Source organism: Sarcophilus harrisii, chromosome 4 (assembly GCF_902635505.1).
Source record: "Sarcophilus harrisii chromosome 4, mSarHar1.11, whole genome shotgun sequence".
Taxonomy (NCBI): domain Eukaryota; kingdom Metazoa; phylum Chordata; class Mammalia; order Dasyuromorphia; family Dasyuridae; genus Sarcophilus; species Sarcophilus harrisii.
Window position 1 is genome coordinate 339047152 of NC_045429.1, and position 12173 is coordinate 339059324.

Below are 12173 nucleotides of genomic sequence, written 5' to 3' on the forward strand. Positions count from 1 at the left end.
TTACAGGGGAAAAAAAAAGCAATCCAAACATAAGATCCAGAGAAAGGATGCTTGGTTAAGGGTGCACAGCTAGCAAATTACAAAGCTGGCACCAGAACCCTTGAACCTGGGTCTGCTTGTCCCCAATTTCATACTGTTCCCGGTTTCATTTAGCATTTTGATGGAGGGTAAAGTCAATTAGAAAATCACTTTCCAGCTGGTGCTCTCTCTTGCCTATGAGTCTTTGGGGACGCAAGTTTTCCAGTTTCCATTGTGTGTTTATGCCATCGCAAACACAATAGAACTGAAACACTAACTAGCTTCTCTTCTTGATCCCTGTCCATATCAGTGTTTGTCCTGAAGCTGAAAAGAGGAGGGGAATGTGAATCTTTCCATTGTTTTCTGTTCTGGTGGAGGAGCTGAATTTCTGGACCTATAGGAGCATCAGTTTAGAGGTGGAACGGAAGCTACGGGACACTAATGCCATCCTTTTATTTTTCAGATAAGGAAACTGAAGTCCAGGATGACTAAGTAATTTGCCTAAAGTCCAGTCAGACTTTGAACCCGTGTCCCTTGACTCCAAAGTCCAGAAACTCTCTTTCCATTTTACTATATATCCCTACTCCTCTTTCTCCATGTTAATTCTGTGCCTGTGCCACTTTGTGTTTTGCTTTAGAAGTAAGCATCATCTGGTTACTAATAGTTTTTGGTTTTTTGGTTTTTTTGCCTAAGTTTTTCACCCCTCCCATCCTGCAATGTTCCCTTGCTGCGGTCAGAATGGCCCCCATCTTTTTAAAAGATTTTTGTCATCCAATCATGTCCAATTCTTCCTGACCTCATTTGGGGTTTTCTTGACAAGATACTGGACGGGTTTGTAATTTTCTTCTCCAGTTCATTTTACAGATGAGGAAACTGAAGGCAAACAGGGTTAAGTGACTTGCCCAAGGTCACATAGCTACTAAGTGGATTTGAACTCAATCCTTCCTGACTCTAGGGCTGGTGTTCCATCCACTACACCACCCGGCTGCCCCCCTTTAAAATTGGTACTTGAGAAATTCCCCTCCAAATATTGCTATTTCTTTGTAGAACTGAGAAACTTGTCTCCAAGCTCACAACTCCAGGACTAAGAAATGATCCCATCTCAGGAGCCTCTTAAATACTATTTTGAGATTAGCCTTTACATTAGTATGTGACAGGAACCTCCTTTCCACCCTTTGGGAGGCCATTTGCCTGGAGCAGTCTGTGAAGGAGCTGGCTTGCTAAAAGACAGATAGCTGAGTCCCCAACTGTGGGTGATAGTTGCTAAGAGATACATTGACTTTCAGGATAGGGGGAAGAATCTGCTGAAGCAGAAGGTGCTTCCTTCGTGAGGTAGTGAGTTCCCGGTCCGTGGAAGTCTCCCAGTCTTTGGGATGATTGTTAGCAACATTGCAGAGGGGGTTCTGTCTCTGGTACAATCTGGACTAGGTGGCTTCTGAGGTCCTTTTCAGCTCTGACATTCTGTGTAATCTGAAGCCACAGCCCAGACGGTGGCTCAAAGTGGGGCTTTTTCTTTCTCACTGACCCTTGCCCTTCTTGGTGCTAGTTTTATGTCCAAGGCATATTTTACTGCCACAAGCTCTGTGCCTCTCTCAGGCATGGAAAGGTCAAGTCATGTCTTGGTTACTGTAGCCCAGGGGGGTACCCAGAGCAAAAGGGCTTCATTCCCAAGAAACTCTCACAGTGGGCTTTAAACAGACATATGTCTTTCTCATCCCATCTTACTCTTAGAATATAAACTTCTCGAATGTTTCATTTTTCCTTTATTGCATTTCATCCCCAGCATTTGGCACAGTGCCTGGCACATAGTAGGTGTTTAATTGATAACAAATATTTATTGATCGATGGATCAGAACCATCAAGAATAAAAGCAGCACCAAGGATGGAGAATATTTGAGTGGTCAAATAGTAATTATATGTGTAGACTCTGAGGTTGCAGGGTAAGGCTGGCTGGTGTCAAACTTAATTAAAGCAGGAAGAAATGTGACAGGGGAAGGCGGGCAGAACCAGAGCTCAGACAATTGGGGTTTTACATATGATTAAATACTTTTTTCCTTTGAACTCTACCATGAAATTGGCAATTTCTCTCACAATGATAGCCAATTGACTTATGATTTTTTGGGGGGGTGGGTGGGAGTGGGGTGAGGAGGTCCCATCGTTCAGTTAGTTTAAGGGATGAGTAAACAGAGAGCCAAACAGCTGTCATCACTGAAGGGTGTTTACTTTGATAACAGTGAGATCCTTGGAACGGTCCCATGTAAGATAATATTACATTTCATAGGAGAATAGACAGAGCAGGGAGAAACTTTAAGAGGATACCGAATCCAAATCCTTTATTTTGCAGATGAGGGAACTGAGGTAGAGAGTTGTCAACTTATCTAGTATCCAAGGCAAATCTTCCTAACTCCAAGTCCCATGTCGTACCCACACTGGCGATGATGACAGGAAGTTGAGCCAAAAGAAAGGAATGGCAATTTGGCAATATGCTTGAGCAGTAGTGTGGGCAGTCACTTGAGATATCAGAGTGGAGTGAAGAGTTTGGCTCTCAGGAGGAGAGTAGGGGGAGAAGGAGGGGCAGGCAAAGAAAACATGTGCCACTTAAATAAGCAGGTGTCCAGACACCCCTTAAGGGTTTTACTGGTAAAAGATGAATGAGGAGCTTTCTTTAGTGTCTCTTCTTTCTTACCTCTTCTCTACCCACTAGACCCAAGCCTGGAAGATTCCAACTGATTTAACACCCTGAATTTCAGGACAGAGTAGTGTTATGAGCATCTTAAAGGCAGGGATTATGTTTTATTCATCCCCATAGCTTCCAAAGCACTTAATATAGTGCTTTCCCTAATCCTATTGGTTAAATTATTCTGGGATGCTGGAGATGAGAGATAACCACATGTTGAGTTCCTTGGAGTCAGTGGTAGGAGTAGTGGGAAGGGGTAGAAGTATTGTCTCTGGGATAAGTTCTGTTTGTTTGGAACTGAAACGTACCTGCTCAATTTGGGGAAAAGTTGTATTTTGATCATGGATTTTGAGCTAAAAGGGATATTAGAGGTCATAGGGTCATATATTTGAAACAAAAGGTTCTTTAAGTTCATCCAATTCTACCTCCTATTTTTTGAGGAAACTGAGTCTCATAAAAATTAAGCAGCATGCTCAAGGTCACAGAGCTGGTAAGCATCAGAAGTAAGATTTTAAACCCGGAGCCTGTACTCTTTCCACTATATCACACTGCCTCTCATTTGGTGTTTAACATAGAATCCCCTCCAATTATCGAAGAGGAAAGCTGAAATTTAGGGATGGTAAGGAATTTGCCAAAGATCATAAAGGTAGTAAGTAGGAGAGCTAAGACTTCAACTCAGGTCCTTAGATTGCAATTCCTGCATCCTTTCTGCTCTATCACACAGAGGTTTAGTGAGGTTTAGTGGATAGAACTAGACCTCCAGTCAGGAAGACAGTTGATTATGCACAAGTCGCTTCACTCTTTATCTGCCTCAGTTTCCTCAACTGTAAAATGGGAATAATAATAGCACATGCTCCCCAGAGTTGTTGTGAGGGTCAAATAAGATAATAATTGTGAAGTGCTTTGTAGACTTTAAAGCTAGCTATTACAGTGCCTGGCACGTAGCATTATATAAATATTGTCATTATTATTATTATTATTATATTTTTTAAACATAAGACAGTATCTCCTGTGTTGGGCTAAATAGTATTTCTGGGACAATATGGGAGCAAATGATATACCAGGGCCACTGACAGCCTCACCTCATAAATATGTGCTGTTTTTCCCAAGGAGGACCAGACAACGGCACTAACCCACCCTTCTACAGAAAAAACAACTCAGAACATATGGTCTCCTGATGGCCGCTCAGCAACATCACCTCCGTGGATGGAGACCTTGTTATTGCAATAACTTTCTAAACAAAATTACTCCATGTGTTATTTGTATAATAATAAAACCAGAATAACACAGAGGAGCATTCAACCCAACTCAATGAAGTACCCTTGCCATTTGCGAGCACTAAGCAAGATTGCTTGACTATCTACAGCAATGAAAAATAATTGGAGCAAATTTGTCAAATCCTGACCAACTATTGGGTTTTCCCCGTCCCATCCCAAGTCTGTTTTCACTCACTGTTCCATTGGGAGACACATATAACCTCCCTTTACAGAGAATTGAGAGATGGAGGAGAAATAGTGAGAATACAAAATGAGATCTTTCCAATTTAGTGCTGGAGCTGACTTAGAATCTCTGGATGAAGACAAGGGGAATCTATATCTTAACTCACAGAGCTCTAGTAAAAGTGGGAAGGGGCAGGAGGGAGGTTATTCAGATTACTTATTTCACTGAGGCTTTAAAGGGTCGCCTCTGCTTAGCAAATCGGGATACACTTGGGAAAAATCTATTGGTATGTGCAAAAGCATTACAATTAATCGAGATCCCAAAGATTGTTTAATGAAAAGCAGTTTTTAAAAACTTAAAACCTGCCATTTTTTGAAATAAAGGAAATTATTTCTTTGGAGCTTTAATTGTTTTGAGCATCACATGGTGAGGCAGCATAGCATTGTGTCTAGATGGCCAACTTTGAAGCCAGAGAGAGTTCAAGTATTGCCTCTGGCACCTAATGACTGTGTGACAGTAAGCACCTTTATGCCTGAGGCAGATTTCTAAAACTATAAATTACAGATTTTATTAATGAAGATTATTTCCTAAGCAATTAGGTGGCTTAGTGCGTTTGTAATCAGGAAGACCTGAATTCAAATTTGACCTCAGATGCTTACTAGCTATGTGACCTTTGGCAGTCATTTAAACTCTGCCTCAGTTTCTTCACCTGGAAAATGAGCTGGAAAAGGAAATGACAAACTACTCCAGCATTTCTGCCATGAAAATCCCAAATGGGGTCATGAAAATTGGACATGACTGACTGAATAACAACAACAAAGTTTCCTAAGCTGATGAAATCATAGATTGCTTCTTCTTCCCTTACCACACTCACATAGATATCCATGTGAAAATTTGCTTCAGTTCTGTCCTGCTCTGATAAGTCATGGAAGAAATGCACAGGTTATTTAAATCTAAGCCACTGGGGCACAAGCCTGGCCAGATCTCATCATGCCCTGAAAATTCTTGAACCTAATTCAGATAGCAGACTGTATTGCCTATCTGAGCACCAATCTAGATAGGGAATAATGATAATGACAGTAATAGAGAAGGATAAGGCAATAATATGAAAATAATAAATAATAGAAAAATAGAAAACCTTTCACTCAATGAAAACTCCATCATTCTATTCAGATACACAATAATTTGCTAAACATTAAACATCAAGAATAAATGGCAAGCTAACAACTTTTTCCAGGACAATTTCTATCTGAACCCCATGGAACAGAAAGGTGAGAAGAATGAAATAATAAGAAGAAATAGCTAACATTTATGTATCACTTTAAAGTTTGCAAAGTGATTTACGTAGATGATTTCACTGGCAAGTTTATATTAGGGAATGACTTCTTTGGTGATTTATAAAATCTGCCAAGGTTAGAGGGTTTTTTTTTTTGAGAGGGGAGTGATGTGGGATTCATTTGGGATCCTCTAGGTAAAATCAGACTGGTGTACTATAGATCCACTAAAAGCTATTTTTGGTTAGGAGAAATAAGGAAAATGAGGTAAAGTGGGGGGAAGAAGGTAGTAATGAAAGAAGATGGCAAAGAATCAGTTTCCTATCATAGATAGATTTTCCACTGCAACTCTAGAATACATTGCTGGGGAAATTATGACAGCAAAGATCCTAGTTGTTCTAGAATATCAATATCACAATGGAAAATATTCGCATGACTAGTGATTAATTTTGGGGATGGCTGAGCAGTGCAATGGATAGAGTACTGAGTCTGAAATAAAGGAAGACTCATTTTCCTAGGTCCAAATTTGGCCTCAAATACTTCCTAGTTATATGACCTTGGGCAAGTCACTTAACCCTGTTTGCCTCAGTTTCCTCATCTGTAAAATGAGCTGGAGAAAGAAATGGCAAAACTACTCCAGTGCCTTTGCCAAGAAAATCTCAAATAGGGTCACAAAGAGTTAGATACAACTGAACAATGACAAAAGAAGGATTAATTTAAGGCATCACCAAAACTACTCTACCAGGTAGTTCTAGTCCTTCAGGACCATATAAATTACTAGCTTTGTCATCAGTGTCCACTCTAAGGCTCATTCTGCCCATTTGCCTTTAGTTTTGAGCATTTCTGACCTCAATCCAACTTGAGGATTCCCTAAAACACTATATTGCATTTTTCACAATGAAATGGTTTTTTTCTGAGCCTGATTCCAATCCTGGGCAGGCCCTTAAGCCAGTCAGCTATGCTTTTGTGATGAATAAGTTTGTTCTTTGGACACTTGGGCATAAACTGGTACCACCTTCCCCCTGTTTGTTCCAGGGTGAGAGAAGAGGAAGACCTCTACGTCATCTCCATTCCCTGTCTCGTGCCAGTCCATTCTGTAGCACTGATATCCCAGTGATATCCTAGCACCCATTCATTCCTGCTCCCATGCTAGTCCCAGCCTCTTTTATGTCTCCCTTTTATCGATTAGCTAGAAGCAATATTTGCAGGTTGCAAAGAAACTGCTTTAGACATGCTGTAAGGAAAAACTTTCTAACAATTAGTCATACTAAAGTGACATGGCCTACTGCAGGAAGTATTGAGTTCATTCTCACTGGAGGTCTTCAAGCACAGGCTGGATGACCATTCATCTGGTATGTGGAAGACAGGATTCCTTTACGGTTATGGGTTGGATTCCGAGGGCCTTCGAGGTCCCCTCTAACTCAGAGATTCTGGAATCCTTACCCCTTTCACCAGGTTCATGGGATTCTGACCTTGATTAACCCTTCTTTAAATCACCCGGGGACATCGCATTTTATGTTGATTTCTACTTCCTCTCTCCCAGCCCCTCTGAATCCCACCTTTCCCCTAGCCTCTTTCCCCTATTCATTCTCTTGCAGTTAGCTCTGATGCTGGCTCTGATTTGGGTTGACAGTTAAAATTGCTGGATGAAGAGTTTTTATTGAAGATTGTCAAAGGTGGGGCTGTCACTCCAAGGGGACATGGGTTTAGGCAAGTGGTCACTTGCTTCTCTAAGGACAGACTATCTGGATTCTGCCTTAGGATTTAGGATTTATTCGCTGTCAGGTGGGGATCAAGCAAGCCAGGGAGAAAGGTGACTCAAAGATATTGTGGTAGCACCTGGAGGAGCAATTCCAGTCTCTTTTCCCCCCCTTAGCTTCACCTCCACTTGGCTGTCTATCCCTTCCCTTGGGTCAAGGGACTATTTGGCAGGATTTAGACCCTAGAAATTGCCTTTCCTTCCCTTCTCAGCAAACTCTTTCCTTGTCACGGTGTTTCCATATGATGTAGAATTCTAGAGTAGTAGGTCTTCTAACTAGACAAAGTTTTAAGGGACCATCCCACCCAGCCCTCTGCCTTGGAGTAATTATTCTGATTTTACAGACCAGGGAACTAGGCCCAGAGAGGCTGAACACTTTGCCTAAAGTCACACAGTTTCTAAGTATCCATCTGTCCCTCCCATCGCCCCCATGGCACTTACCTGAGGTCTCCTTTTTCCTTTTTGCGGATTTTTTCTCAGTCTCACTGGCAGTGGTCCCAGGGACCCCATAGTCCTCCCCTAGGCTCCCTACATGAGCATCCATGAGGCCAGGGCTGCTCTCACCCACCTCCCCAGAACTCAAGGTTGGGCCTGGGGTGAGCCTCCTCCGTGCCTCGGAGCCAGGGAAGTGCCAGTCAGGGGGCTGTGGAAAGGCAGGGTGCTGGTCAGCCAGGAGTCTCTCCTCCCGGGGTAGGCTGTGGGGTGCAGCGGCCAAGCAAGAGGCAGAGAAGTCAGGGTACGTCGGGAAGTCTGGTTTCTGGTGGAAGGAGAATGGAGCAGGAGGGTAATGGGGCAGTGCCATGGGCCCGCTGACCTCGGAATGGGGGCTCCGCAGGCAGCCCCACAGTGGGGCTGGAGAATGGGGGCCCCTCATACAGCTGTTGGCTGATGAATCCATCTGCGTCTCCGGCTGCTGTGCTGTGCTCAGTCCTCCCACGAGTTCAGTTTTTACCCTTTTTAATTCAGATTTTTTTTTTAAAAGGAAACCACAAAAAAAAAATACAAACCACCTAAGACAACAGAACACCCACCCAGACAACCCCCAAACAAACAAATCTCTTCCTTTACTTACAAAAAAAAAAAAATAAAATATATCTCCACTTCTTTCTCTCTCCACCTATATAAAACTTCAGCTCCTAACTTCCCACCTTCTAAAGAGTCAGCCTGTTTATTTTGGTTCTATTGTAAATGTATTTGTTGGGAAGCGGTGGATGTCAATGAACATTTTCACTGTCCTGGCTCAGACCCACCAGCTGGGTAGGAGTCGCTAGCAGCCCAGCCCAAATGCACTTCCCAAGGCCCTGAGACTTCTGTGAGAGGCTGGACGGGGGGGGGCTGGGGAGACACTTTTTAAATGCTGTGGTGGGGAGAGAATGACAAGTTTCTGAAGTGAAATGTGAGAGAGGGGAAGGAGGGGTTAACCTGCACACATTAGATCCTCCAACCAAAGCAAAGCAGTCAGCTATTAATCATCAGAAACCTTATATGCACATCTAATGGGATTTGCAGATGGAGACTTTTTAAAGAAACATTGTATGTATTTTTTTTTAAACGGGAGAGAGCAGCACACACACAGAAAGTCTTTCATGTTTCCCTGTAACACTATTAAGTTATTTTTATTGCACTGTTAACAAAATTCCCCAAGTCTTGGATTTGGAAAAAGCCTTAAACCAGATCCAGAATCCATCGGATGCCAAATTCCAGGGAATAAGAAGCAAGAGACAAGCTTGCTGACTGCATTTGATTTAAAGACCGTTCTCATCGAGACTTCAAAAGTCAGAATTATTTCTAAGACTTTTGCCCAAATTTTGATAGAGGACCATGGTTTAATCTAGTTATATAAAGACAGAGTTGTTGAAAGCCATTCTGCTCTTCCCAGAAACTTGACACAAGAATTGATACCTTCCTTCCTATCAATAGACTGTCATTCTCACCTATTTGCTTTATAGGTAGCAGAACTGGTTCTTCCTCACACTAATAGGAGTAGAAATTTCCTGAGCTCTGATGGAAGGTGTCCTCTGCCTCCATATTGCTTTCCTTTTCTACTTCCCCCATCTTTTGGTTCCCTCAGACTTGCCTTTTTCATGGTCAATGCTTTTTACCATCTGTGATGGAAAAGGGGGTGGGGGAAGACCCGACTTCTCCAAAACAGTTATCTTTGGCAAAGGGATTATAAATTGTGCCCAGACTATTGCTTATAATATTAATATGAATTCCAGTATTCTAGCCAGAATATGCTTGTGGGCTTTCCCAGCCTATCATCTACTCACCTTAGGAATGAATTTCTGGGACCAGCCAGTAATGGAGATCTGAGATCTCCTGGGGAGATATCACTCCCTGAGTGACTTTTTCAATCAAGTACATCATTCCGTGTAATCCTCCATGCACTGCAGCACTCCTGAAAAGTTACTGTAATTTCTTAGAGAAATAAGACCGAACACATGGGGAGCAGAACTCCTCCCATCCTAATGGGGAGCTGGGCAGCCAGTGCCATCTGGAATGTCTCCATGGGCAGAAGCAGTAGGATCTGGGTGCAGAAAATGTCGACAGCCCCACGTCTGGAGGCTGGGCTTTTAATTTTGTCTCTGCTGTTATCATGCAGACCCAGGGATCCCCCATGCTGGGAACTAGAGAGATCTTAGCTTTGTGGCTTGACAGGAGAGTCAGTGATAGGGGCGGGGGGAGGCTTTCTCATTTGGCAGATATCGGCAGGGTTGGTTGGGAAGTCATACCTTTTAAGACAATATGGAAGCTTGAGTCAGTGACTTAATTAATACGTATTGAGCCCTTGGTGTGTGCAGGGCACTGAACAGCATTGAGTAATGAGTGAGTATATTTATGTGGGAGGGAGAGGATGCATGGTATTACAAGAGTTCCTACTTGTAAAGTTTAGGTAAGAAAAAGACAGCATTCTTTTTCTCTGGGACTGAATAACTTAGTTGGGAAAGTGGTACATACCTAAATGAAAAAGGGGATTATCAGGTTAATGTGGTGTAAACTGAATGTTTTAGAACTAAGGGGACCGAGTGTAAATATGAGACCAAAGGCAGGTGCAGCTCCTCATGAAAGGCTTCCTGGAAGGAAATGGCTTTGGAAGGAGATGAGGGGCATTGGCTGGTATCAAAGAGGTGGGAAAGGGAATTCCAGGATGTGAAAATGACATATATAATGGTGCAGAAGGGGATGGGATTCCCCTGTCATGAAAGAGTGCTGCAAAGTAGTATGTGGTGAATTCAAGTGAAACTTAGATTCAAACTCTCAGCCTCTCCTTAGTTATATGATCCCAATCAGGTCATCTAACCTCTGAGTCACAGTTTCCTCAGCTATAAAATGGGAATAATATCTGTGCTATAGAGCACTCTTTCAGGGTTGTTGTGACCCAGGATCAAATGATGTAATAGTTGACAACTGCCTGGGAAACCCTGTAGCCTTATATTAATGTCAGCTATTATTATTGTTGCAGAGGACTTGTGATTTCATTGCTATGGGGCACTCCCAGTGAGGAAAATGCTTCTACCAATTGCAGATCAGCAGATCTTAGAGAGTTACCTGTAGGTGCCTAGAGATTAAGTCCCTTGCCCAGGGTCATACTGCCTGCCAGGATGTATAAAGGCAGGACCTGAACACTGGTTTTGCTTTTCTATTATTATTATTAGTATCTTCTCACTTTTGCCATATTACCTCTTATCATCATATTGTTGTTACTGTTATAACTGAACACACCTAGAAGAAGGCTCAGGATCAGTCCCTGGAAGCAAGAGAATACCTAAAGCCTGCTGGGCTATTTATTGCATATCTGGTATAAAGACCTGACTCCCTCTGCCTATTAGCTTCGATCTCTGGACAGGTAGGCCCTTCTGTGAGATAATAAAGGTAACTTCTCCTTGTTGGCTTTTTCTAATATAGCTTTTCCTGGTTGGAATAGACCTATAGGGCTGGATGTCTCCCACCCCAAGCACACCTGTCATAAGAGCTGAAAACAAGTCCAGGACTCTGACCACTACACCCCACTGTCTCTGTGGTTCTGAACCATAGCCTGTAAAAATAAACCACACGATTGTGTTCATTTTAAAGGAAGAAAGGGAAGAGGGAAGTCCAAGGGAATAGTATCCGATTGTGAACTCTGAAAGCCATATATGGGAGGATAGAAAGAAAATGTTACTGAGCAACACTGGAAAGCTTTTCAAAATCAGGCTTATTGACCCAGGGATGGCTATGACTGGGTTCTTGACCTGGGCTTGAGTGGCTGATTTATCCAGAGTACCCAAACACTAGACTGAATTGTCCAGAATGGTTTGTCCCTCATAAATGCCCTTCTCTGCTTTGTCTTTCCCCCTGAAGCTTGGCAGCAGGACTATGGAATGGGATCTGAATGGTGGGATACATGGAGGAGAAGTAGGTGGGTAGAGGGCAGTGTTCTTGTGGTGAGAATATGCTGGCCCTGCAGCCTCCTGACACCCTCAGCAGCTGCCTGTGTCTGTCAGCCGCCCCTCCAGGGGTGTTGTTTGCCCTCTACATCTTCCTGACAGTTGGCTCTTCTGAAACCAGAAAAAAACAACAATTCCTCCTTGTCACTGAAACCCATTTGTTAGATGCTGCTGGGGACTGGCACCTTTAACCTTCTTAAAGTCAACATTTCTCTTGTCAATATCTGGGTCTGGATAAGAGGCCAAGATGGATGGAAAACAATTGTTTGCAAAAGAAAATCCCTTAGTGAACCAACAAACCGAACTAGAGATTTTCAAGAAAGGAGCTATGGATGCCAAACCCAACAATTTCACTTTGTTAGGGCCATCGGGGAAGGGAGACGGGAGTCAGTCAAGTGGGACCATTCTGGTTCATCCTGGTGGAATCATTGCGGAATAGTGACACAAATGTGAGTTATCAGCAATCAGAGAGCAGAGGATGATGAATGAATGAAGAAGATGAGAGAAATGGAAATGATGAGCATACCGTTCCATAATACCTAAGGAGTTCCTAGGAACTTAATGACATTTTCTCAAAA

At 42.8% G+C, this 12173-nt stretch overlaps 1 protein-coding gene across 1 annotated transcript in view; it reads right to left on the minus strand.

Annotated features, from left to right (window-relative positions):
• The window catches only part of MEOX1 (mesenchyme homeobox 1), a 28636-nt gene extending 20099 nt beyond the window's left edge, over positions 1–8537 (minus strand). Inside the window, exon 1 of the mRNA XM_003768150.2 lies at positions 7610–8537. Within this exon, the coding sequence (XP_003768198.1) occupies positions 7610–8066 (457 nt within the window). The 5' untranslated portion in view covers positions 8067–8537. The remainder of the gene's footprint in view (positions 1–7609) is intronic.
• Between the last annotated feature and the right edge of the window lie 3636 nt (positions 8538–12173).